The sequence below is a fragment of the Pseudopodoces humilis genome, chromosome 3 (assembly GCF_049639895.1).
Source record: "Pseudopodoces humilis isolate 2021_Gansu_Grassland_sample_001 chromosome 3, ASM4963989v1, whole genome shotgun sequence".
NCBI classification, from domain to species: Eukaryota; Metazoa; Chordata; class Aves; order Passeriformes; family Paridae; genus Pseudopodoces; species Pseudopodoces humilis.
In genome coordinates, this window is record NC_142202.1 from 7694247 (window position 1) to 7721606 (window position 27360).

The window sequence follows — 27360 nt, forward strand, 5'->3', positions numbered from 1 at the left end:
TAGAACAAAAAGTTATGTTATAGACCCAACCTTCAACATGACATTGCCAACTACATTCTCATTTTTTGCCTTATCATTTTGCCCTGAGCCAAAAAGTTACCTGAGATGAAGGAACAGGGATGGAAAGGCAGCTCCTTTTCCCTTGATCTTGTTCTCCACCTTCAAAATCCTCAATAGTTTCTTCAGAAGCTAATCTTTTTTTCTGTTGTACATGTACTTCTGCTTTTAATGACTCTGCATGACGTTCTCCCCTTCCTTGGCCTTTTTTCTTTCTACTACCTTAAAGAAAAAGAAAAAATGGTACTTTTGGAAAGCAACTTTTTCAATGAAATCCTGACACTAGCAATCATTAAAGCAGAAGACTGGGCACATGATATGAGAAACAGTAGCAGTTGTGAGAAAGACTTTTTAAACAGTTCCAATAACGTTTGCATGAACCCCCAGTTCCTTCAAGGTCAGGCCTTCAGATACATCTCACCCACACAGCTCCTAATCTCAAAACTGACACAATCAAAGTGTTCAGTCTTTGAAATAAATATCATATGCATACATGTAACAACTGTTATAGTACTGGCAGAGAAACAAACAAATAAACAAACAAACCCCACTCCCCCAGAAATACAAAACAAAAGCACAAACATAAGAAAACTATCACACCAGTACAGGACTCAGCATAGCCAGTTAAAGTCCATGTAATTTTTATATAAATAAGGCAGAAGGAAACAGTCTAGATTTAGAAGAAAAGGATACTGAAACACAGATTTTCTTTTGCATCTGACAGTTTTTTTCCAAACTAGCTTCTGAAGAAAAGAATAGGCAGTGTGGTGGATGGCACATGACTGAGGTGTTTAAAGCCACAGTTGCCCTCACCAGTGCACACAGACTCTTGTATTTACAACAGGAGAGAAGCAGCAAGTGGCCAGACACTGCATAACATAATATTATAACTAACATAACATAATAACATAACTCCTGTGGGGCTGCTTGGCAGTAAGGGCCAAATCCATTACAGCATCTCAGCAGAAACAGCAGCTGGAAAGAGAGTGACTAAAGCAGAGCTGCTGCACACAGGGGAGCAGACATACACTCACCAGCCGCAGTTCATACACTTGGACTGATCAGCAAAGGAAACTCAACAGTTTGCACCCAAACCACTTCACTCCTCCCCACTGAAGGGCAAACAGGGTGTGGGGTGCTGTGCTCAGCACAGGGAATGACAGGAACAGTTTCTTCTTCTCACTTCTTTAGCCCAACTGTTCCACCCATGAAAGTTGTAAGGGCAATAAGCACCACGTAGAAAGTTTGCCTAATGGCAGTTTTAGAAACTCCCAGGACCAAAGTCAAATCCTGACTCTTCATGTTAGAAATATTAAGATTGTCTTCTTGAGCTCTTGCCAATGCATAGGCATTATGTGTCCCACTGACAGTGACTGAGCACCGCCTTCTGCTGCTGTCACTGCTGATATGCAGCAGCAGGAGTCCATGACATGTCCAGCAATTTCTTTTCCCACAAGAACAGGAGGGAATGCAACACTATTTTAGCCTCATGTTGGTAAGAAACTATCAGACTGTAATGAACTGCTCCTCCTAGGAATTAACTTTGGACTAAATAACCAAGTTTGATTCAGTAATGATTAAAAAACTAACATGCAACACCACCCAAACCCTTCTACCTTTAAAATGTGTGAAATTAAGAATCTAAATTTAGAAGGGCAAAACATCAGTGACCTAAGTGTGGAGAAGGCTAGAAATTAAAGAGACAGAAACTACCTATAATTTGCATATGGCATTTGCATAGGCAAGTTTGTAAGAAAGGGCTCCATAACATCTAATGCTCAGCTGTGCAAACAGAGTTTATTATCTGGCATTAAAAACAGAAAGAACAGAAAGAAAATTAACTGATGAAAAAGGGCTCTACCACACCCACAGGACTGATGACAAAGAAGACAACACAAGTCAGTCTTTGTCAGCTGCCCCACACAGAGCATGGAAAGAGAAGTAGTACATTAATACTTTCTACCACCACCATTATAATTTTTAAAATTACATCAAAGCACAGAAATGCATATGGGAATGCAATTGTTACCACACTGCAAACCTACCTCCTGTCATTACAGGCTTGGAAACCTTCTGCACCAGGAGATCTCTTTCCAGCATCCAAGATGGAAGCACTCTCTTTCTTTGAATAGATTTTGACTGTTTGCTTTCATTATCATCAGAAAGAGGAACCTGAAACATAATTTACTGTTTAGTGCCTTTATCCAGGTACTGAAGAGTGGGGGGGAACTAGACCACAGTTTGTATTCAGTTATGCCCTTCAAAAGCAGTCTGGGTAACCACCTACTTTTTACATGGGGACCATTGCTCAAATATTTGACTTTTCTAGCAGCTTCCACCCACCCAGAAAAACAACAGCTATAGGAATCCTCGTGCAGTAAAATCAAAACAAAACAAAACTTTTCAGGTCTTTGGAATAAATATCTAAAAGGCTACAAACTGAAAGATTCATAGAAAAGCTTTACCACCATCTTGCTCCAGTTTCCACACACAGATATAACAGAAAGAGCAAGTTTAACAAAAGCCTATTTGTCCAAGAAAAAGAAAAAAACAAAACCCAAACAGAAAAGTCTTTACTGCATTCCTACAATTTATTTCTCCAGAAAGTAACCAGACTCTAAATACCTGTAAAAACAGTGCAAATACATCAAAGTCACATTCATTATTTACTGAAAACGGCACCATAATTTTGAATTTCCTGAGCCAGTCCACTCCAAGGATCTCAACTACAGCAAAGTCTGACATTTCATTTGTATAGTAAACACAACACCTCCTTAACTTTCAACACGTGCTTACAAATATTGAACTTCATTAAAAACTTAAGCACCCACCACAAGTCTGGAGGCAGCATCATTATTCCTCATTTTTGCAGCTTCCTGAACCTCAGAGCTGGAACATGCTGGTTCCATTAACAATGGAATACAGGACATCTCAACAGCATCAACAGTTGGTGCTTCTTCTGCATCAGCCTCCTGTTTTTTTTCTGACAAAACAAAATCAGTTTTAGCTACTCACATGCTACAGACATAAACATGCACTTTTGATTCAAACACAAAAGTTGGTCTGAACGTTTGCCATTAACAAATGCAGTTTGAAACTGACCATCAACATCCTCTTACAAAACCCAATTACAGAGGAAATAAATGCACCTTCCTTCTACTTCACACCTAAAGGGTTTTGAACAAAAGACTCTCTAATAACTGCTGACCACCACTGTGGTGTTTTGGGGTTTAAGTACGTAATTTACACTGGTTGCTGCCATGACAAAACTTGGAGAAAGCAGAAAGGCATCTTGGAATTTGCTTTATAGTAAAACCGCACAACTCCCCAAAATCTGATCCTATTTTAGAAGTCAGGCAACGATTTTAATACGCAGTTTTTTGGATCGGATGCCAAATAAATCAGGCATTTCCCAGAAAGTTCTCACTACAGGCTACAAGCCTGCAGCACTGAGGTGACACTAGATACTCAGGTGCTAGTTTCAAAAGCCCCAGTACAGAGCCACTACATCTAAAAAGCTTTTTAGGTTATGAAAGCAGATCCAAACTGCAACTGTTTTCCTTCAACACACTGCCTTTCCACTACTCAATTCGCCAGCACAAATAATTAGGGAAAAACATGTCTAATTGCTGCAGTATTCCCTGCACAGAAGCACTGGGGAGTCTCTGCCAACCCTTCCAGAACTTTCTGCACTTCTGTCACCCTATGAAGAGAAACACCAAGGGCTAAGCTCTGCCCTCACCCCTTCAGCCCTGCATGGGCTCACAAAACCCCAGGATGGGTGAGGTTCAATGGGACCACAGTGGCTCATCCTCCCTGCTCAAGCAGGGTCATCCCGGAACACATGGCACTGGATTGCATCCCGATGGTTCCGGAATATCTCCGCTGAGGGACCCTCCACACCCTCTCTGGGCAATCTGTCCCATGTGCAGCCGCTGCACAGTAAAGTTCTCCCTTATATTCAGTCTGTGCATCACTTTCTGCCCACTGCCTCTTGTCCTATCGTTCTGTACCAGTGGGCACAGCCTGGTCCATCCTCTTGGCACTCTTCGCTTATATAAATGAATACTCTTTGCCGTCTCTTCTCGAAGCTGAACAGGCCCAGCTGCTCCATCCCTCCCTCCTACGAGGGACGCTCCACTCTCCCAACCATCCTCGTTGCCCTCCGCTGGAGCCGAGCTTTGCCCGCCCCTTCCACCCGCGGCGGAGCCGGCTCGGGGTTACAGCGCTGCCCTTTAAACCCCGCGGCTGCCGACACGAACCAGCCGGCCCTGGGGGCGGGTGTCGCTACCGCGGGCCCGCGGCTCTGCAGGGCCGGGCCTGCCTCACCTCGAGGGTGCCGGAGCCGCCGGGCCGGGGCCGGAGGTGGTGCCGGGCCCGGCAGGAGCCGCCGCCGCCTGATGACGCGGGGCCGCCCCGTGACGCGCGGCTTCCCCGGGCCGAGCGGCAGCGCCGCCTCCGTGCTCCCGAAAGTGCCGAGATTCGCCCCGAAATCCCGCAGCGGGCGCCCGGCGGGGACATGGCAGCAGGCGGGCAGCCGGCCCAGAGCGCGGCCGGCGGCGGCCGCCCGCACACGGAGAGGCCGCGGTGACGCCTCGCCAGGCCGAGGCCGCGGGCATGGACGCGGGGCGCGCTGCCGGCAGGGACAGCGCCGAGGCGGGGGGAGGAGGAGCGGGTGACTTCGTGTCCGCCCTTCCTCCCGAGATCAGCTCCCGGATTTTCAGCGGGCTGGATGTGGAGAGCTTGTGCCACGCGTCCGTGACGTGCAAGGGCTGGCACCGCGCCATCGAGGGCAACGAGCGGCTGTGGCGGCACCACTGCCTGGCCGTGCGCGCCGTCTGCCAGCGGGAGATCGACAGCGACCGGGGGAACGGCTACTCCTGGAAGGTAAATCCACCTCCAGCTGCACAACACCGGCAGTGACATAGACGAAGCTGCTAGGAGGGCCAATAGAAATGTGTAAGGAAATGACATCGGCGCGTCGCACCCGTCCTAGGGCTGTGAGGGGACCGGCTGCGGTGACAGCGTGGCTCGGTAGAGCATCCCCGGCAGACGGACATCTGGTAAAATACACTGAGAGATAAAGCAAGGCTGTCCCTTTTCCTACCTGGGACACAACCTGTCCGGCTCGGCATTAGTCCTTCTGCTTCCCCGCACTGCCTCGGCGCTGACCTTCATCGTACACAAGTCCTAACATGGGACAAAGCCCACGCTCCCGCAGATAGGGCTGGCAGGGAGAAGATAACAGAACCCCGCCAGGCAGTGTGTGCTCTCCGGTGGTATTTTGTGGAAATAGATCTGCTGGTTAGGAATGACTTCCTGAAAAATCATCCTGGATAGCGCTGTCTCAATACACCTCAAGTGACACACATCCAGGGGGAAAAGTAACGGGGAATAGAAAAGGAAACGAGGAGCCTTTATAAACTGTTTAGAAAATCTCCTGCTCTGAGGAGTTTGCAGCAGGTTCAGCTCCAGAACATGCTGAATGATCTCTCACTGTTGAATCCAGGCTGGAAGCTGAGGTAGATCAGGACCTGATCAGGTAGACTAGATAGCTGGTTCCACAGATTACTTTGGGCCAGCTAAAGGGTAATCTTCCACCTTATTTTAGCTGCTGCATTTGAGAGCAGGGGGATACTGGAGGGGTGGAAAGAGAGAAGCAGCAGCAAAAGAAACAAAAGCAGCCACTGCACTCTGACATTTCAGTAAAGTTACTGCACAGCCATGAGCAGATAATGGTTACCCTTTCAGTGTGTAGATCTTTCTACAGCAATTTTCAGAAGTCCCTGCACTGATTGTTTTATCTGGAGGGGATTTGAAATAGAAGAAACAAACACACAAGTCTGCATTTTCTTGCCCCAGAAGGCTGGCAGAAAAGAAGAATTCAGCCAGCCTCCAAACAAAAGATAAAGGTCACAACCTAAACAGAAAGTAAAAGGTGCCTCTTTTAAGGAGTAAGATGAATTCCTGGTTTGGGGTTTTAATCTTAACCACCAAAAAACTGAGGCAGGAACAGAAAAGTTGGAAGTGGAGCATACTCTGCTTCTCAGCCCCTTCCTGAGCTTAATGTATAGATATCTAAAGGCACATTTCAAATCCTTTTTCTAGCAGTACTCTTCTAGTGCTAAACTTAGTTTTATTGAATGCAGTTTAAATTGGTTCCTTTCCGAGATCTGAATATATGTTTTTCCACCAGATTACATTGTTGAGAAACTACTGGAAAAGCAAAGTGAAGCAAGAATGGCTTAGTGGGAAATACAGTAACATTCCTTCACAATTCAGCTTGCCAGAGAAAAGTATGTATCCAATGGACGTTGACACCTGGGGAGAAATCTTGGAAGCAGAACTTGAGAGATGAGAGACCGGTGCTAGTTCTTGCAACTCAAGCAACTTTTGCCAATAGCACATGCACTGTTTGGCAGTTGCAAAACTGATTTTGAATGATTTTGGACTGATAATGAATTTATGATGGAAGCTTCTCAAAAAAAAAACCAGCCATGGGTGTCTTTTTTTTTAATTGCAGTTTACTGTATTAAATTTATGTAAAATTCTAAATATTGCTAAATATTCAGTCATAATTTATATTTATAAATTTAATGTTCTACTGCACTGTCAAAAATACGCTGATTGTAATTTCAGTTTGCACTTCTTGTTTTGGAAGAGATGATTTTTATATTTAAAAAAAAAAACCAAAACCAAAAAAACCTCAAAGGTGTGTTTGACTTTTTGACATGAAGTGTATCATATCAGCAGCACATGGGAGCCCACAAAGGAAGGCTGTGGAAGGGACAAATCCAGACACTGGGAAGAAGAGGACAAGAGGTGGCAACCTCAGGATCAGCTGAACATTCCCAGTATTCATTTCAAGTGACAGAATCCTCACAAGGATCTCTGAGCTTGCACTCACAGAAGTGTTAGTGCTTGGCAGTGATGAACCTCTACTACCCAGCTGTGGCATTTTAGGATTATGACTCTCAGATCCAGGACAGGGTGGAAGCAGACTGGTAACTAACAGTTTCTCAGACATTAGCTATGCACATTAGTCTTTTGCAGGATAAGGAACAGAGCAAAATTTAACTGCTTTAAACAAAGTAACTCAGATAACTGTCTGAGATAACACAGCTTGATACATTTTCATAGGTTAAAACACAATGAGAAACTTAGTTTTTCCTATGTGCTGATCTTCCATCACACAGGCCTTGCCTTACCAGCACCGATTTTTGGCACCAACTTTAAAAACTGATGCTAGTAAAACAGGAGCTGCTCGTCATATTAGTCAATATAAAAGTGGTTATAAAATCAATTTAATACTATTCTGAATATCACCTATCCCTACCTCCTTTACACTAAAGAATAAAATAAAAGAGAAAATTCTGGGAAGATCCCCGTTGCTTGAGGCATTCCTGCTAAATTCAGTCACCAATCTGGCACAAATTTTCTATGAAAAGACTTCAACCATGCTCAAGAAACTTGATTAGACTTTAAAATCCCTTCATACAACTACTGCAAACATTGGCAGAGTACATTCTGACAGTGGAAGACACTAGATCAGGCCCTTCTAAGATGACCTTATTAGATGAGTTTACCCAAAACAGGTCCTGCCCTTACCTTTATCAGGACCCAGTAACAGTAGATTAAGCAGGGCAGTTTTTCTCTGAAAATACAGACTGTGGTCATCTGGGTTAAGATCCAGTAGCATCTTTTTTTTCAATGATGCTGACATTTAAACAAACCATTAGTTTAAACTTGCTTTCAGTTTACACTTTATTTTCTCACACTTACTTAATCATTGCAGAATACCTGGTGAAAACATCTAGCATTTCTTATTCCCCTTTATTGCAGGTGTCTGGGCTCACAGGCTTTATCTTGTAGGTGCCCACATCTACGGGTCAAGGAAGAAACACCAGCCAGGTGAAATGGGCAACTGAAGTGCTTTCAAGAACAGAAGTTTGTGTGTGCTGAGGTGCTAGCAAATGTTTCCTGCCTGCACAACTCAACTGTGCAACAAGGCCTTAAACCAGCCAGGCTTCTGTGAGGAAAAAAGGCTTGCCTCCTGCACAAAACCCTGTGAGCTGCTGCACAACTGGGTATCAAAAAGACCAGCACTTAGACCAAAAGCTCAGCATTTTATTTCTCCATCTCCAAAACCACCTGTGGTGTTTTTAATAACACCTGTTGGTGTTAGAACCTTCCTTGCAACTACTCACTGTTGCAGTGCTCCATTTTTGAAGCGACTAGCTGACAGTGTGGCTTTATTTCGTCATGGTGCAGGATGTGGCTTTGGGCCATTGCCATTAACAGACTAAATGAAAAGGCATGCATGAGGTATTTAATCACCACAGACTTTTAATCAGACCACTCAGATTTCAAAGCTAATTTTGTCAAGTGTTTCTGCCTATTGGCAGAAACATGCAGATAGTCATGTCTTTGTCCTGATCATCTTTGGAAGGTACCAAGTGACAAGGTTATCCCAACTGAAGAGAACAGTTGAGCTCAGAGCTGGGATCAGCTGTTTCAGCCCACCAGAGCTGACAGGAAGACAATAAAAGCATACAGCTGGGAGGACTGAGGTAGTGGTGGTGTTATTTTTTTTTACTTTCCCTCCAAATGAACTTGGAATGAGGTATCTTGTGTTCCCAAGGAGCATGTTGACACTTGGCACAGTTGTTTTCACCATATTGCTTGTTCAGAAAAGTCCATCTCCAAAACCATAGAAGAAATCACCTGCTGCATTTAACACCTTAAGTCAGCAGCAGCAGCTTCTTGATCAGCACAACACTGAGAACTGAGCACTGGGGACCAGAGAGGTTCAGGCCTCAGTGCTAAGGGCTAGACCTACTTCTGCTATTCTGGTAAACCAAAAAGCCCAGGCTACAGGTTGAAAGGGAAAAAGGAGGAAGGCGATGGATTGCAAAATCAGAGATCCTGGAGGAGCTAGCAAGATGAAACCCAAGAGGATATTTCTATATACTGACACAGTTTGCTGCAATCTCCCCCAGCTCATCAGAATCACCCTGCCCAGCACTGCCAACCCATGCCCAGCAACTATGGGTTTACAAAGCCAGAGGGGAATAAAACCCAGCCAGCTAGAGCATGCAAATTAGGTACAACATTAGCTGTTTTTTGACTCGTGTTTAAAAATGTTGTTTAAACTGCACATTTTGGTTTTAATGGACGGTCCTTGAAAACCCTAAGAGGCAAAAGAGCTGCTGTTTGCCAGTCCAGGGTTGCTGACTGCATGGGTGGTTTTGTTGCTGAGATCCCAGACCCTTTGAGCTGTACACAAAGGCTTCTCCAGGTGCCACAGGACATCAGTGGCCGTGAGCTAATATATCAGTCATAGCACTAAATATTGCTTTTAAACATTTCCACGGTCCCAGAATGCCAAAACCAAAAGATGCTGCCAGCTGCCTATTGGAAAATTCAGTTTGAAGACTTGAACTGAAGGTGTAGGTTGAGCAAACTGGGAACAGAGAGAGAATCAGTCAAACAAACCAGCCACCTTAAGCCTTTAATCCTTATACAGAAAAAAGGAAAAGTTGAGAAAGATAAAGTTTGGGTTTTTTTCAACAGTATCTAGCAACTAAATAAATGAAATATTACAATACGCCGTAAGAGCTTTACTTGTCTGTTCCATTGAAGAAATATTTTCAATAGTTTCCACTACTTTTCCATTCCCTTGCTAAAGAACAAGAGCACTGAACAAATATATCTGGGATACCCTAACACCTAGGTTTCACCAGGTACACTATTTAGCTGTTTAACAGCATAGCCAATGACAAAAACATGCCTAAAGTCACCTAGTGTGGCTGACCAAACTAAATTGGCTTTTCTAATGCACCTTTATTTTTGAACATAACTGGTCTGTGGACAGTTTGTTTCACTAGGTTATACTGCTCTTTAAAGTAATTTGAACATGTAGCTCATCAACATGTGTACTTAGAGATAACAACAATAGGGACCTGCTCAAACAGGGACCCAACACCCATAGAGCAACTAGATATCTGTGGACAGCTTGCAAGTGTGAGGAGATGAGAGGAAGTTATTGCTGTTTTAAGGGGGTGAGTGAAGAGCACATGGTATGTTGTAGCAATTCTAAAGTGACACTAGGCATTTAATGTTTTCTCATCCAAGATTCTGTGATGCCTAAAAGCAGAAACACAAGTGTCTTTTTGGATGTTTAGGTCAAAATAGTTATAAGAAGAAGGATGTGAGGGAAAGCTGAAGAGAAGAAAGGTAAAATTGAAAATGTAACTTGGGAAAGAAACCATTCCTTTAAGTAAAAACATTAATTAAGAGAAACCCGAATCAACAAACCAATCTTATTTTACCGGTTGTATACCAGAATTGTGAAATACTTCCTTTTAGCAAAAAACTACATAAGAGAGTTAAAAGCCTGATCTAAATAAGTCTTTCTATTATTCAAATACCTCACACATGTGCACTGGTTTTGTTACTGTGCTTTAACCATCATGTACTTGGGAAACAGCAACTTAAGCTTTCAAAAGCAGGATACCTACATACACATACAGCAGAAGCAATGGAGGACAAAAAGAGAGGGTTTCTTGATTTTCTTTCAGTATACTTTGGTGATTAAGAAAGGATTTTCAGACTTTTCCTTATGATATGGAAGCAGGTACATGAAAAGACTGATCATACACTGATTTGCATAATTGATGGCCTATTAGTCTGCAATAGGCTGTTCTAGTATATTTGATAAAGAGAGAAGGGCTAATAGCAATACTCTAAAAAGAGAGTTCTCAAAGTCCTTTTCATATCAGAGTTTGAGGATGTAGGAAGATTAGGGTGTCTAGTTGTTTTGGATTTTTTAATTAAACTAGTCAATCCCCAGGTCTATTTCTCTCCCTTGAACATTCCAGTTTATTAATATTCAATACTTAATTATTAATTCAATAATTAACTGTTTAATGGTTGCCATTACATTTAACATGAAAGGCCAATAAAGCATGAAAAGCAGCATTTTACTCAGCTTTCATACTGACTTAGTCACCCTTTTACCACACTGAAAGGAAAAAAAAATTAAGCAATCTACAAGAACCAGAAACAAAGTATGGAAAACCACAGTTTTTGTTCTAAATGCAAAGCAGGAAGTTCTATGTTCTAATCAAACTCCCCCCCCGAAACTTATTTTGAAACCAAATAAGAAGTTCTATTTCAAGAAGTCTGTTGAGTAACAACTAAAGGAGAACCCCTTGTTTTCAGAGTTCATCTTGAGCACAGAAAAACCTCTATACATCAACAAGAATATCACAGTTCACAAACAAAAAAACATGTGCACTTTTCAAAACACAAACTGAAGGCACCCACAGAAATAACCAACAGCCTGCAGAGAACTCATATCTACTCATTTTGCTTTTTCAGGTTCCTCCTATAGTCTCCTCCAGTTTTAAAAGGTACAAACTGAAAAAGAACAACCAAAAAACCCAAACCATTCCCACCCCACTGCCCTCCCACAAAAACTCCCACCCTACTTAAATGTTTCTTAAATGCCCCCGCCAAAACAATTATTTAAGGAATTTTTTTCTGGATTTCAGTGTTGCCCAAGCTTGCACTCAGAACAAACAGAGGAACAGTTCAAACAGTGAAAAGCACTAATCAAGAGCCCCGTGAAGCAAGTAGTTTAAACTTCAAATAACTTCTCAAATATTGGAGAACAAATTAGGGGGCGGGGAAATAGCTGTTTAACATTTGCAGTAAAGTGAACTCTAAGCCAAAGACAGAAGAGGTACTACTGCATTGAAGAGTTATATACAATATTGCGAGAAGAAATTATAACAAAAACTTTTCTAAAAGAGAGGATTGACAGTAAATGTGAGATACATCAGAAGCCTTAATGAGTTTTTTCATCTTTATGAACAAACATTGATTAAATATTACTAAGCAAACTGTTCTATTACTAAAACACATTTTCAGTAGACCTTTCACACTTTAATTATTCTTTCAAATAAAAAGCAAAGACAGCACACTGCAAAGAAGAGCACCAAAATAGCTATACTTATCAACAAAATTATATCACCTTACTCTTCAGAAGAAAGCTGTGGGGCTGGGAAAGTAAGCAGCTCTTTGAAAAAATTACTAGAGACATATTAAGTCCAAACTACCTCCATATGTGCTGTCTGTTGGATTATAAGAAGTACTAACACCTGTAGCTGAAAGTTTGTTGGGCTGGGGTTATTATATTTTCATCATCTGTGTTTGTGGTTTTCTTCATACCATTTTCTTTTAAACTTTATTTTAAAGTGGAAGTAGGAGCGTTGTGGCTGTGTTGGTGTTTTTATGGGTGTGTGCTTAGTCAACATTCCCAAAAATCTGACCCTGACTGTAGTAAGCACGTAGGCAGTGTTCCAGGGGAGGGAAAATTGCTCAGTGCAAGTTGTGGCAAGACAAAAATGAACTTAAGAGGATATTTATATGAGATTATATTATACAAGTCTTTCAGTAGCTGAAGACAATAAATACAATCCTTATCCATAATGGTTTGTTTATTTTGCTGTCCTTCAGACTAGTTTTTTTCATAAGTAAAAAATAAACTAATGTTAACGTAGTAATTGCTGAGGGTGTAGTAGAAGTGTGATTTAAATAGAGGGTGAAAGTTAGAGGAAGCATGACACATGTAGTTCTGCTCTTCTGTTTTCTCCCTTTTGTTTAGTCGTTCCTTGCACAAAGCTATCTCTCTTCTTTGTGCCAGTGTTCAGGATCTGTGCCTCTTCCATTCCTTCTGAGCTACTGGGCTGGCCTCATCATCTCTGATAGACATGTACTTGCTTTCCAATACTGAATTCCCTTGGATAAGGTCTTCTCACTGCTGCCAAGAAGCAGAGGCACCTACAAATCCTCGAAATGTGTCTTCTGAAGCACTAGGTATGGGGTCACAGACCCTGTTAATATAGGATGGTACAAACATAAGAGCTCTTCCATAAATACACTGACTGTCATCCTCTGCCTGAGAAAACCCCATTCATAAGTGGACAGCCGTACCTTGGACTGGGCACAAGTTTAAATGGTAAGGTCATAGACTGGTAAAACATTTTAGTTTTATTAAATTGTGGCAGTCACGTCCCTCTTTTTTTATCAGCCGGACAAGTTTCTGTTGTTTGGTTGTGTGGGGTGTTTTTTTCTCTTCCTGTGCCCTTGGGTATTTTTGGGTTAGTGAGCTCTGAAAGCAAAAATAAGCAACAAGAAGCAGCAATTATCAAGAAAGCAGACTGAGCAAACACTGGATCTTTTTACCATAAGTCTTCCTTCCTCAGAATGACATATCAGACTTCAATGATCTTGTTAGCTTGCATGAGACAGGAAATGCCTGCCAGAAGCTGATTTCTGCTGGCCAAATTAAGTGGACATGATGATGCAGTGTCTCAGCCTGCTGCTCCTGCAGGGCTGTGTTTTCTTTGGGATAAGTTATGCAAGGCAACAGGGCTTGAGGCTCATTAGCTCAGTTACAGGTATAATTAAGCACAACTGAAGAGAAGCTTTAGCTCCACATTTATTTTTAGATGGAAGAGATTCCAATCAGAATTCTTAAGGATAAGGTATCTTATTAGATCTATGAAGAGATTTTTAAAGATTTTGAAGTTTCCTTCACTCAAACTAGGAACAGCCTACATGCACAATCTGACATTAACTTGATTTTCAACTCCTTCTTAGACTTTAAGACTTAGAAGTTTGTTTGATATACAGTCAGACAAAAATACAAGGATTAATCAGGTGAACTGACCCTATCAAATAAAAACTTTTATTTCAGTTATAAGCAAAAGGTTTCTTTTATATTACTAAGGCACAGAATCAAGGACTCAGTATGTTCCTGGAGGTTAAAAAAGTAAAATCTAATTGAAACCACTTCAATCAGTAGTTCAAGTAACCAACCCTTGCCTCCTTTCCCTTCTCCTGCAAGATTCTTAATTCAAATAGTACATGACAACCCAGCATCTGCTTTGTAGACATAAATAAAGGGAAACAATGGTCCCAGGGCAGATTCTTGTGGAAAAATTTGCCAAGGCTTAAAATTGGGTGATAGGGAGTTTGAAGTGAGATTGCTTTGTGTTTGAAATACTGTGGGGAGAGACTTTTCCTCATACTGCTGTCTTGGAGTCACACTCGGTCCACATGGTGTTTCCATAGTTGTCTGCATTCTTCCTCCCCTTAATGCTGACAGATTATAAAGGAGTGGATCAGGTTTCCAAATTACTTCTTTTCCTTATATCTATGTCATTATCTGTATCAGTGAACAAGCAGCAACCTGATCTGGTAAAGAAGAAAGTGTAAAAATTGTCTGGAGAAGACTGAAATACATGAAAATCCTGAAACACGTCACAGGCTGAAGAGGGTGATTAATTGAGGTCCTCTCTGTCAGTGACATGCCTCTGTCCCCTGTTAATGGTGAGATTCCCACTATCAGCTATGGCAACAGGTACAGCCTTCTCAAGGCAGACTGATTAAGAAACACACACTATGGCATGTTCTATGTGATACTTTAGTAAAATATTACCATAACACAAGTGAAAAAATGTTAGTTTGTTAGTGCCAACTATAGGATTGAAACTTCCACCCAGTCCTCGACCCCAAAGGGCTTGTGCCCTTTGGGATGATACTGCTTTCTCTTGGTGAAATGCTAAATTCTGTTTTGAGTAACTAATTTAATTTATCTGTCTTCTTGTTGGAAGATCATCTTCATTTACCAGTCCTAGCAACTGACTGGATTGCTTTGATCCACTCTGTACGCTCTGTGGATGAGGCTGCTTGCAAGTAATAGTGGATTTCATTTGCTGTGATGATTTCAAAGAGGATGTTCTCAGCATCATACTTCTTGGCTACAGGGAAAAAATAAGAAAGTCATCTATGAGTGAAAAAACTCTTGTACTTCCAATATTTCCTCCTTTACACACTGTAAGGGGATCTCCTTTCTTTCTACAATTGAGCCTGATCAGGCCTTCACAAAGATTGGGTCCAAGAGACAAGTATCTATCTCAGAGAAACCCTCATGAATTCTGCATGTTTCACCTTCAGGAGTCTCTAGTTTGTTGGTCTCAAACCATGGAAGGATCTGCAATCCTGCAGACAGATCAAACCCTCCCATGCCTTGCCATCTATGAAAACAAGATGTTTGCATTTATGTCACATCCATCTGTTTCTTTCCTGAGGTGCCAATAAACTATCTTGCTGGATATGACAGCCAGCCTCTCTTGTGGAGAGGAGAATGCATGAAATTAATGTTTCTTGGTCCTTGCAGCAGCACCATTTCTGTTCCCACAGCTTCTAGCTTTGGGAGGGAAGAGAAGGTGGACAGTAACAATTTGTTGGCATAACCATTTCCAGCATGAAGCTTCCCTCCCAAGTTCATTAACTAAAGAGATCAAACTCAGTTTACTTTGCCTAAAGGCCAGTTGTCCTAACACAGGGTTTGTGTCACCCTTTTGACCAGCTTCCCCTAAAGTACTGACAACACACAAGATTCCCTATTGCTACCTTTACCACAGTACCCTTCCCCATTAATTCACACAGCAAGAGAGAGACCAGTTACTGGAATTACTGAATTGTTGTACATAGGTTGCTTTGGAATATAAAACACTTGTGATTTTAGGCAGATTGAAAGGAGGGGGTTGTACCAAAAGCTTATTAGAGAGCTCATTCAGTATGGTTCCTTACTGTCTGGCATATCTTCCACTGCTGTCACCACACAGCCTCTCAAGTGAATTGCCCCCAGTGGTTCTTCTCCCTAGGGAGAAGAAAATGAAATCAAAATGAGATGCAACACTTCTAAAACCAGCAGCATGTTAATTATGGCTAGATTTCCAGAACAGAGACAAAACCATTTGATTACTTAGTATGTCTCACCTGAGAGAACAGGGGATCTTCAGTCTGTGTGTGACATGGAGGGATGGGGGTAAGAGAAAGGCTTACAAATAAATAAGGAATCTCTTGTGATTTAGAATTCAGGATCTGCAGAGTATTTAGCATGGGAATGGGCCCCTTAGAAATGCACAAGAAATAGGATGCCATGTCTCAGCTTGGCACGGCAAATACTTCAAATATAAACTGAAAAAAACCACTATATTTTGTTCATTTATACTTAGGACCTAATTTGATCAAGTGAGAGTACTCATTAATTATAATTAATCACAGATAAGAGGGGAAAATACAGTTCAGTGTTACTTGTTCCCAGGTCTGGGTGGCACTTGCCACCCTGACTTGACAGCCCCAGAAACTGTCCTTCACTCTGCTTTTCCAGAGGATGGCTAGGCCATGTGAGAACAAACAGTCCCACTGTCCTGCCTGATCTTGCCTGTCACAGTCTCATGCAAATACTCCAGGTACCAGAGGCACTGGATTCAAAACAAACAGGGAAATAAACCAAATGTCTCTTACTCCAGCAGGATCATAGTAGTGAAGATATGCAGGATCATCTCTTAAAACAAACTTCCTCACTTTCCAGTTCTTCCTCCGATGTCCCTAGGAAAATTCAAAACCAGGAATGTCATGGAGCTGCTTTGCCTGCATGCAAATCTTATCCACACATGAGAGGACAGGCAAATAAAAAAGGGAAAAAGACCTGAATATTATGGATAGGAAATATTCACTGGAGTAGGACTTGAATCTGCCTTTTCTACATTCCAATCTTTTGCACAAGAGCTGGACTGTCAAAATGCTTTATGTGTCTCTTTTTTTTGTTTTTTGTTTGTTTGTTTTGTTTGTGGTTTTTTGTTTGTTTGATTGGGGTTTTTTTGTGTGTAAAGCAGAGGAGCTTCAACATGGGAGATTCCCCTAAATATATCACACAGTCTGGTAGTCATGACACTCATGTGAGATCTGTGAGAATTTGGTTTATCTGCTTGCTAGAAAAAATGGCTTGAATTATTGGCAAGGATGATTCTGTCCCTGCAAAGATAACAAAGAAAGAGCTTATCTGGCTTAAACACCCTGGAGGGCTCATGGCTGAGAAGATCAGGCAGAAATATGGGCGTGGGTGCCTTGTGGCCTGTTTTCATCACTGAAAAGAATGGGTGTGGGAGGTTTAGACCCACTGAAAGCATTTTCAGCAGAAGCAGTGACCCTTCCAAGCAATGACCCACAACTCACTGAGGGTGACCAAGTGCAGACTCACACTGGTGGAAGATTGTCATGAATCATTTCCTCTGGCATTTCAAAATGCAGGTTTCTCAATTAGCTACTGTTTGCATGGGAGCTCTTACTAATTAGGTTGATGTGAACATGACAGTCTAAAAGAGCAGCAAGGTGTGGGTCTAAATTCTTCCATTGCTTTTGAGTGAACTGATTAATCAAGAGAAGTACATATGAGCACCACCAAAAAGCTCTCAGGCCCCCAATTTTAATGGTGAAGGTTCAGACTCAATATTAGGAAACATTTTTTTAGAGAGATGATGGTCAAACACTGCAACAGGCTACCTAGAGAGGTGGTCAGTGCACCATGTCTGTCAATGTGTAAGAAGCTTTTGGACAACCCTTAACAAACCCTTAACAATGTGCTTTAACCCTTGGTCAGCCCTGAAGTGGTCAGGCTGTTGGACCAGAGGATTGTTGCTGGTCCCTTCCACCTGACCTATTTTATTCATTGAAGAATCCTGATTCTGCTTTCAGTTCACTAATATCTGCTTGCAATGGCCCTGGAAACATGACATTCACTGTATAGCTTAAAGTTTTGCTATAAAGGAAGGTATCCAGTTACCTTCTGTCTTACACATCGAACATTAGTGACTGAAATAACTCCTTGGCTCAAGCATGCTGAAAAAGTCCATGAAATCTGACAACTGAACCCAGTTGTGTGTCCAGAGGGACACAGGAGCAGCAGCTTTTTTACCTGAGTTCAGTTTTGCATTGTACCAATGACTTGTCACATCTTCTGTCTTAGGACTCTTTCCTAATTAAAGCTATTAACTGTTTTATTTTGTGGTAAGAGCAATAAACCTTGCAATATTTGTCCAGAGTCCTGCTGCCATGCTGCAGCAAGTGTTCCTTGTGCAAAGGCAAGAGGGACAGAGATGAAATCTGCCAAGTGTGGAGATGCCATAGGATAGCTTCTCTCTTACCTAAAGTTTTTAAGTGTAAAAGAGTAATCTTGCACCCATGTAACATCATCCTGGACAGGACGGAAGATGAGCAATACTGACCTGTTTCAGCAAACATCCTTGTTTGACAATTGTGCCTCTGAATTCTTCTTTTAGGACCACATCATCATCACTGGAATATCCCTCACAGAAAAATCCACTGTCTGGCTGCAAGACCACAAGAGAAATGTTACAGAAATTGCACAGCTGCTGCATGCTTATGTACATGTACCAGTCTGGCTTCTTTTGGCTTCCTTCCAGCCTGTTTTTTGCCACCCCAAAGAAAATATTATTTTTGTTCTTGTTGTTGTTGTTATGGTTACTGTTAAATAATCTAACCTTTTACTGAAGAAGCCTCCCAGTGAAGTTGAGGAGCTCTCCAAATCACCATGGACACATTTCAGTGTGCGGTGGGACTACACTTCTGTGATACCAAGTCAGACACTGACTTACTGTGGCATCCTCACACCACATTGGTATTGAATCACACTAGAAATGATCCAGAAGCAAGCAGAATACACAAAGGCTGCTACAAGAAGCATCCCAGGAGGCCACAAGGCTGCAGTGTCTCTGCTGAACTGGTAAAGTCTCCCAAACACATTCAGGAAAACAAATGAGTAGTGGGAGAGTCATTTTGCTGAAGCCAAATGATTCCATGTGGTAAATACAAATAGAATTGTAATACCAATTTACTTGTTTTCACTTTATAGAAAGCATGCTTTTCTGTTAGCCTAGGTCCATAAGCCAAATATCTTTCAAACAGTATTTGGCTGTGATATTTCAAGTTCTTCACAGAATATGAAGTAATAAATGGAGAAGGCTGGGTATGACACCCAGGACAGGTTACTGGGGGATATTAAAAAACTTTTAGTTCTTTGCTCACAGGCAAGCTGTGTGGGTGCACACTTATACTGAGCCAGATTTAATGGCTCTGCACAAAAATGGGTTTGTAGCTTCTGCCACTCTGTGATAATGATTTAGTCTCTTTTCTTCCACTGAGTCAACAGGAAAACAGATGGTTAAATCCTGGTCACCAGTACAATTACCAGGAACAAGGGCTAAGTTAAAAAGAACCCATCTTGGTCTCAGCACTCAATTCACACTTAGAAGGATGCCAGAAAAAAACCCTGTCTGGTAACAACTATTAAAGTGAGCAGGCTCATTCTGAGTATCACAGGAAAAAGACAATTAAGATAGATTTCTCTATTCCTGTACAATCTTTCCTCCAGGATTTAAGAAGCCCAACAAGAAGCATGAGAAGAGCAGAGTATCAGTAAGTCTGAGACAATAGAAAACCAGAATACAATGCTCACAAAGTAGTAGTAGGCATCACTGAGATCTAGGAAGGGGGTGTCTGACAGTCCCTCAGCAGCTGCCTTGGATGTATCCCCAGCAGGCTGTAGGTAGCCTTCGCTCAGGAGGGAAGAGGCAAGCAGGAGACCTTCTTTGCGATTTCGGATGGAGCTGCTGGACACCAGCCAGTCAATCACACAGGTGCCTGGTTATAAAGGAACAAAATGTCAGCCACAAGCCAAGACAGACATGAAGAAGCCTAAAAGCACACAGAAAACAAGCCTGCTCCATGTATTCATCGATCTCCTGAAGAAATGTTCTTAGCAACAACATGGGAAGCTAATCTAGAGAAGTTCTTGACCATCTAGTGAGGCACAGCCCTGCCAGCTGACAGCAGGGGCCAGGACAGCTCTCAAACACCATTCCTGAGGGAGAAGAGAGCTGGGAGGGGATGCAGAGAGGAGCTGGGAAGCCCCAAAAACAGGGACTGGCCAAGCCTGGAAAAGGCAGCCTTCCAGGCTGCTGTGCTACTAACATAGTGCTTCTGGAAACAGGGTGACTTACAGAATCATAGAATCACTGAAGCTGGGAAAGAGCTCCAAGATCATCAGTCCAACCATTAACCCAGCCATGTCCACCACTAAACAATGTCCTCACATGCTACATCCATGTGTTTTTGCACAAACACGGATTTCACTTGGAGAGAAGCAGGAATTACAATGGGACACCTTTCAGTGATGAAAAATTCAGAATGGAATAATTTTTCTGTAGTTAAGTGTTTCACACTACAATCTACTCAAAAGATTACTCCAATCTTTCTGACACTGGTAAAATTTCATCCTTCTCCTTTGTTTACCATGGCAATAACTGAACACTTTTCCAAGATATATCCTTTGAGCATCTCCTGGGTTAGTCAAGAAAACGTCAAACCTTTCTGTGCTCTACAGAACTTAGAGCTGTTTAATCTCTTTAGTTTTTCAACTCTGTGCTCCCTTTATTGTATGGAATAGAGGGACAGGAGCTCCTTACCTGTAAAGCAGTGATTGAACACTCTTTTATCTTTTTCCAGCTTCAACTCCTTTATTCCATTTTCAGGATCTTTCATTGAGAGGTACAAAGCACTGTGCATGAAAAGAACCACAGAAACTGTTAGCAAAAGGTTTTGCCAGTTTGTACAATAATGTCATTGTCATTCATGGGGGCTTCATGTTTTGTTGGGACATGGCTCTCTACAGGGCTGTAACACAGCGTAGTTTCATCTCCTGCATCTCCTGAAAAATTCAAGCCGCAAAGCCTGGAGGTCTCACTACATTACCTCACAGCTGTGGGAGCAGAGGGTGGAGTGCACAAAGGGCTCACCACATCTCCCTATTTTGAGAATGCAGCTATTTGTGGTGACTGTAGCGTGAAGAGAAGAACGCCCACTGCTGAGGCACTTTCACAGGGCCCCACAGCCCCAGTGGGAGAGTTCATTTCACTGCTGTGTTCTGTGTTCACCCAAAGGTTCTGGGCTGAGCAGAAAACCTCTCCCTGTGCCAGAGCCTGCATGCTCTCAGATGATCTTGGCCCTGTGCAGTTTTACTGTCTTATAAGAACACTTCAGGCTCATTTTTATCTTGGTATTTACAGCTCAGAGACAGAAAACAAGTCATCCTTGATTTTAAAAAGTACTAACAGATTGCTTCCCTTTATCTCTTCTGCCTTTGCCAGTTTCATGTTCTTTGGCAGGCACCACAGTCTCCTCACCATCCAAAAACTAGGCTAACATCAGCATTTCTTTTGAGAGGAAACTAAAGGTCTAAAATATTTTTGTAATAAATGTTTTATTATATAAAATGCTTCTCCTGGAAGAGTCACACTTTGGCTGTGTATCCTCTTTCACCACAGTATGCCCAGAAATCCTTTTATCAGCAAAAGCCTTTGATAAATAAGCATTTTTTGGTAAATGATAGTATATTTAAAAGAGCTTCCCAGTTCTGATTGCTAGCTCATTTCTGACACGTTGTACAAACTGAAATTTTTAGTCGTGCAGGAAGGGCTGTGAGAGAATCATCCATGGACAGACAGGCTCATTGTCCTTCCTGACCAAGGTTACATGTCTGACACACTGACTGCAGGTGGAAGTAAATGGGGGCGCAGAGCTGTGAGAACAAACCTCAGATTGATTGTTTCAGGCAATCTGATAGATTTTCTTGTGGATTTTCTGGCAAACCTTTGGCCTCCATCTATGCGATGAATTGCTTTCTTGATATCCCGCACCCAGGCGTCTCTCTCCTCCAGGTAGGCAGCTTGGAAAAAGTGGTCCTGCTGCTTGGCCACAGTGAGCTTGAAGACAAACTGGAATGATAAATTATGGGAGTTTTTTATTTTAAAAGTTACTTTGGTGTAGCCAGTTGGGCACAATTAAGTTAGTACCACCACAATATACAACTTACCTATGCCTAAGGACTATGGAAAGTGCCTTAGAGACACTTTAATCTTTTAATTAAAAACACTTTAAATCTTAAAATTATAGAAACTCCGAAGGAAATGAAGAACAAATACTGCACATAACTGAATGCTTTTGTTACTCCACTGACTGATCCCTGATATTGTCAGTAAGGTGTGTGGCACCAATAGAGCTGCTGATTGTAACTTTTGCTGGGAAGTTCAACACAGCTGAAAGGCTGAAGTGATTCCTTGGGATGGCTACCTGGAACAGAGCCTAGACAAGATTAAGAGAATAAAAGCAGGTATTTATTGAAGGCCTTCAATAGACACACCACGGGCAGTCAGAAGTCTCTGAGAGGCTACACCCCACGAGTTTTTCAGACAGATACAAGTTTGGTCCATTTACATATCTTAATATGTTAATCTTCCAGTTACAGCTTCAGGTAATGAAGTCTTATACCACCAGTCTGCTTCCCCACAATTCACTTTTGTTTATACTTTTGGGGCCTGAGACAGTGAGGTGTCCTTGAGCTTCAGGTCTAGAGGAATTGTTTTGTCTGATCAAAATGTGAAGACAGTAGCTAACACTCTATATGGAATTTTAGAGTTATACACTAAGGCACTACAGGATTTGAAAAATATGAAAGTTAAAATCCTAAGGCTTCAGAAGCACCCAGCCCCTGCAGGCTTACAAGGGATGTAAATTTGTTTAGAGCAATCTAAGGAGGAAAAATACCCCACACCATATTCAGCTACTGACTCACAAGGGGAAAAAAGCCATACACTGGAGAGTACCTGAGTACATTTGCAGCCTAGTAAGCCTTTAATGGCTTAGTAGGGAGATGATACATCCAACCCTTGGCTACACCTTAGAATCACCTATCTAAACACACTAGCAACAATGAAGAGACTGTTTTATTCAAAAATGAGAATAGATCCTCTAGAGGTAGCTGTAAACAGAAAAAATAACAATAACCTGGAAAACAAAGCAAAACAAAACAAAAATAAACCCACAAAACTATGCAACAAAGTTTACACTGTTTGAACTCATTTCCATCCAGTGATCTTCTGAATGGAAAATCTGGATCTAATTACTCATGTTTCCACTTCCTCTAAAATACAGTTCCCCATTAGTGACACTAATTTGTTCTGTTAGTTGTGTTATAATAAATATCACAGGTTCTGACTCAGCAGGTGTCTAAAAATGCCAAGCTAAGCCACAAGCCAACAGCATGATGTGGTGAGGGAAAGGAAAGCAAAGGCTACTGCCAAAGAGCAGCAAATTTACATCAGTGAAATCAACACACTGGCTCTGCTGAATCTCATGTTTGTAACGTTTCTGAACATCCCTTGCAAGCCTTTTTCAAACAATGGCCAACAGGAAAAATTCTGACACTCTGAAATCGTGCAGTAGTCCAACTGAATTTCATGGAAGATACATTTCAAACTTACAAAGCAATGAGTCCTCAAAAATCCATCTCAGACAGAAAAGCAACCTTTTCTTATCTGATACTGTTCATATTTCCAGCAATACTCACCTTTTCTGTTATGCAGGAAAGACCTACGTACTGAAAATCAATGTACAGTGCATGAGACAAACAAAAAGACAGATCTATCCAAATCCCAGTATTCAACAGTCAAGCTAACACTCCAGATTAACAGAATGAAACACCAAAGCATTGACAAGATTTATTACCAAAGGAAAAAATTAACCTTCTCAAAGAGCTGAGAAGCAACAGTGAAATGCTAAAGAAGAGTTTTCATTTTCAGCACATGGAGAAGACTGGCAAAGACCTTTCTTTTTAACATTTATGAAGTTAGGCCAGTAAGCTAGACAGAATTCCAAGCTTCCTCTGAAATTGGTAAAGAGGTTGAGTCTCCAGTCCTAGATGTGACCAAGCCTCCCTCTGATGATGTATATCTGGTTGTGGTTTTGAGAAAATTACAGCATTAGACTAAAGTAAATACCAACATTTTAGATAGTTTAAACTGGGAAAGACGAATCTAACCATAAGCAACCAAACACAACAATGCTATTCACAAAAAAAACATGGGGGAAATGGAAAAAGCTGAAGAATATCAAAATTTATGTCACATTAAACAATGATCGAACATCACATCAAGGACAGCAAACAGTGGTGAATGCATTTTGAAATATAATCTCAAAATATGCAGTTGCAGCCCCTTCTGAACAGCCTTTATATGTGCTTAACAAATCCAAGATTGCTTCTTTCCCCCTCAGCACCTGCATTTTGCAATTGGTGTAGTAAACCAAGCGTGTTGGTGATGTTCTCTGAGCTTTCAAACAAGGTCCTGGTGCAGATACACAAGCTGATTCAAAAATTTAACCAGAGAAATACAGAAGTTTGTCTGTGGCCCAACAGTCTCTGCTCCAAACTGGGCCCAGAGAAATGAGACTATACTTAAAACTGACCCAAGGAGAATTATCCCACTATTCACCATATTCCATATAATTACCGTATAATTAACATATAACTCCTGTCCTGAAAATACACTTTCATTTCTAGCCATGTAAACTTAAGAACCAGAATAATTCCCACAGGAGGAAAAATGTATCTTTTGACACATAACCAGTGAGAAGCCAGAACAGAATGCAGAGGCATTGAATTCAACAGTACAGTAAAGATGTAAAATGTATGATGCAAAAATAAAGATACTATGTTTCCAAGGAATACACGTAGAAACTTAGGTTTAATCATATTATACTTGTAAGAACAATCCTGGAGATAGCTTTGCTCATATGAATGAGCATGTTCAATTTTTCACTATTTGAACAATGCAAATTTTTAGAGAAAATCCATCTCCAGGGCTGGTTTATGGACTTGCAGAACAATCTCACCACCTCATATGGAGGATCTGCTCCAATGCCTGCTGAAGTAATTTTGATTGTTTCCACTGACTTCAGCAAACCCTGCAGAAAATATCATTTATGAAAAGCTATTTTGGGTGCCTCGACCCCTGGGTCTCTCTTTGTCTTTATTATCCCTCAGAAAAGACCCCAGGAAGCAAAATGAAATATAACATAAATCTCATTATGTAAACACCTAATGTAAAATGAAGCATAACATAAAACCCAGTGCAGACAAATGAATAATCTTCAGAGACTATCACCCTTCCATACAGATACTGCACCTTCTGGAGACTGGTATATCCCAAAGAAACCCTTTGGGCAGGTGAGGATCTCTCTCACTCTGCCTTCAGCAGACATCAGGTACTTCAGACCTCTATGTCTACTTTGTTGAATGCACATTTGCTGGTGAATTATTTTTCCTTTACTGTAAATGTGTTACTGACATTTTCAAGCAACTACTATGAAACAATAATGATGGCAGTGCCTTTCTGGGAGTTAAAGGAAAAAAAACAAAACCCAACACAAAACTGTTTGGAAAAGGATGTTTTGCGAGAAAAACTTAATTTCTACCATTACAATGTAGGTCTGTGATATTCTTGAACATAGTACCCTTTATACCTCATGTACAGAGTAAGGAGTGTTGTGCTGAAGCTTGTTAAAATAATCAGCACAGGATTAACAGCAATCTTTATTCTCTGTCCCATCCTTTTTCTGTCTGCCTCAAAGACAGCTTGGAAGTTAACAGGCCCTTTCTCTTGATAGATGTAACTCTGAAAATACTTAGTAAGAATCAAGGTGGGTTTTTAAATACAAAACACGTGTTTTCATATAAATATGGGTTCTGCAACAAAAAAAAAAAACAAAACCAACAAAAAATAAATACCACCCCTTCCCCCCCCCCCCAAAAAAAAGGAAAAAAGGAAAGTAGAAGAAAGAAAAGAAGGAAAAAGTAAAGCCAGAAGGTCCAAATCTGAAAATCTGAAACAAAGGATCCTGATTCCACTAACTACAAAACCTAAGGGCAGGTTTAATTATCCTCACTTTACTCACATGAAAAAGTAAAGTTCACTGTCTCAGCAGTCTCACATTTTCTATTTTTCTAATACTCTCACAGAGACTTCTATCTTTAGTCAGGCACCTGTGGAGTAAATATCTTTAAACTGTGGTTCCAGATTCTGGGGGACCCCTTTTTCAGAGGAATTCCTGGGGATGTGATACTTATTTGATGAAACTGAGTTGAATAATAGTATGATTCTTTGCTCATATGAGAAATTCTGGTTTACCAGAAATTATATTTCAGGAACCCTGTAACAAAATATGTGTGTCACAGCATTTATGTTCTTCCTGTCTGAGCAAGCCAGTTGTTCCTTGACAAAAAATAAATGCTTCTCCTGCTCACAAAATATTTTCCCACAGCTTCATTCTGTGGCAATGAGATTTATATTTAATACAGGAGTTGTTGCCATTCAGCTGCAAAATGTCTTCAGACCAATAAAATTTACTTCTGCTATCTGAGAGACTCACAAATTTAATAAAAACCGACCAACCAACCCCCAGCATGCTTTCTGAATTAGTCCTCTTGAGTTCAAATAGTACACAATTCCAAGCCTACTTGTGACCTCTCAAGGCAGGTGAGAATTGCCAATAGGATGAGCGCCAGGAATTTGCAGCCACCAGCCTTTTGCCTTTTCAGTGCTTCCAGAAGTATAAGTATACTGTCAATTCTTTTTACTAAAAAAGTACTTACCATTCTTTTGCCAAAATCTTGGCATGGGCTGTGAATAGAGCTTCCTTTTAGTGGGATCATCCCTTTGGGACTGTTGTCAGCCTTCCGCTTGTAGAATTCAATTCCGTCTTCTAAGAGCACAACCCACATTGGCTTCCAGGTATTAAACATGCTGCCCTGCCATCAATAAATCACATATTATGTTTAATGAACCACTCTTCAGGTGATACCCAAGGAAGATATGAGCTTCCAGGGAATGTCTGACTGGTGCTAAAATAACTACAGTTTGTGTTTCAAGGAGAACAAACCACAATTACACCCATCCTACTATGGAGTTAAACGTTGTTGTTATTTTTCTGATCACCATTTATTTCCCCTTGTAGATGCTCTGCCAATGGAAGCCACTGTGGATTTAAGTAAAAGTAAAGGCTTTTTCCTATGGGCTGTGCCACAAAATACTCCAGAGGAGAGCATGCTGTGGAGCAGCAACCATCTTCCCAAAGAATGCCCAACACACTGTCTCGAGGCCAAGGTGAGGTGACACCTTTAATCTCACTGTTCTTCCTTGATGTTTAACCCAATTAAGTGCAACTGAGTAGGCTGTGGCTATTTCCTGTTACCTCTTTGCCAGGATTTCACAGAATGTTTTCCTACATCTTCCCAACCTGTTCAGAGTTAGTTTTCCTCTTTCACTCAGACCAAAACTACCCACCTACCTTCTTAACCAAGTAGCCCTCCCTTATGCGCATCGGCTCTCGCTCCATGGCTTGGGCAGTCCTGCTCTCGGGTCTGTCAGTGCTGGCTGTTGAGTTCCTCTGGCAGCAAAGTCTGTGGGATGGTGTTTTTACAGTACAGCTGTGTCATTTCACAAGTTCCTCTGAGTGCTAATCGCAAGGCCA

The 27360-nt window shown here is 41.5% G+C and overlaps 3 protein-coding genes across 6 annotated transcripts in view; 1 reads left to right on the forward strand and 2 right to left on the reverse strand.

The window, feature by feature from the left end:
• APLF (aprataxin and PNKP like factor) overlaps positions 1–13454 on the reverse strand; it is a 28382-nt gene extending 14928 nt beyond the window's left edge. For 2 of the 4 annotated variants that reach the window (XM_088053308.1, XM_088053311.1), the window contains exons 1-4: positions 4071–4300; positions 2889–3040; positions 2099–2229; positions 101–275 (exon numbers count right to left, since the gene is read on the reverse strand). In XM_088053308.1, coding sequence (XP_087909434.1) covers positions 101–275; positions 2099–2229; positions 2889–3040; positions 4071–4092 — 480 coding nt within the window. In that variant the 5' untranslated portion in view covers positions 4093–4300. Of the gene's footprint in view, positions 1–100; positions 276–2098; positions 2230–2888; positions 3041–4070; positions 4301–4386; positions 4471–12094 lie in introns of those variants that run through there. The other 2 variants (XM_088053310.1, XM_088053309.1) reach the window with 2 other exon arrangements.
• FBXO48 (F-box protein 48) lies at positions 4658–6745 on the forward strand. The gene is made up of 2 exons (XM_005525502.3): positions 4658–4944; positions 6254–6745. Exons 1-2 carry the CDS (start codon positions 4675–4677, stop codon positions 6413–6415), a joined length of 432 nt encoding a protein of 143 aa, XP_005525559.2. The 5' UTR covers positions 4658–4674; the 3' UTR covers positions 6416–6745.
• Positions 13455–13551: 97 nt separating the features above from the next.
• PLEK (pleckstrin) lies at positions 13552–27360 on the reverse strand. The gene is made up of 9 exons (XM_005525420.3): positions 27178–27360; positions 26483–26638; positions 21589–21770; positions 20463–20554; positions 19454–19638; positions 18204–18308; positions 16444–16527; positions 15724–15793; positions 13552–14888 (listed from the first exon to the last, which is right to left on the reverse strand). Exons 1-9 carry the CDS (start codon positions 27223–27225, stop codon positions 14749–14751), a joined length of 1062 nt encoding a protein of 353 aa, XP_005525477.1. The 5' UTR covers positions 27226–27360; the 3' UTR covers positions 13552–14748.

Coding starts and splice junctions, on each gene's coding strand:
- FBXO48 (XM_005525502.3), top strand. CDS start 4,675: ATGGACGCGGGGCGCGCTGCCGGCAGGGACAGCGCCGAGGCGGGGGGA. Junction 4,945..6,253: donor GGAACGGCTACTCCTGGAAG/GTAAATCCACCT, acceptor TTTTTCCACCAG/ATTACATTGTTGAGAAACTA.
- PLEK (XM_005525420.3), bottom strand. CDS start 27,225: ATGGAGCGAGAGCCGATGCGCATAAGGGAGGGCTACTTGGTTAAGAAG. Junction 21,771..26,482: donor AAGATTTTGGCAAAAGAATG/GTAAGTACTTTT, acceptor TTATCATTCCAG/TTTGTCTTCAAGCTCACTGT. Junction 20,555..21,588: donor CCTGAAACAATCAATCTGAG/GTTTGTTCTCAC, acceptor TTTCATGCACAG/TGCTTTGTACCTCTCAATGA.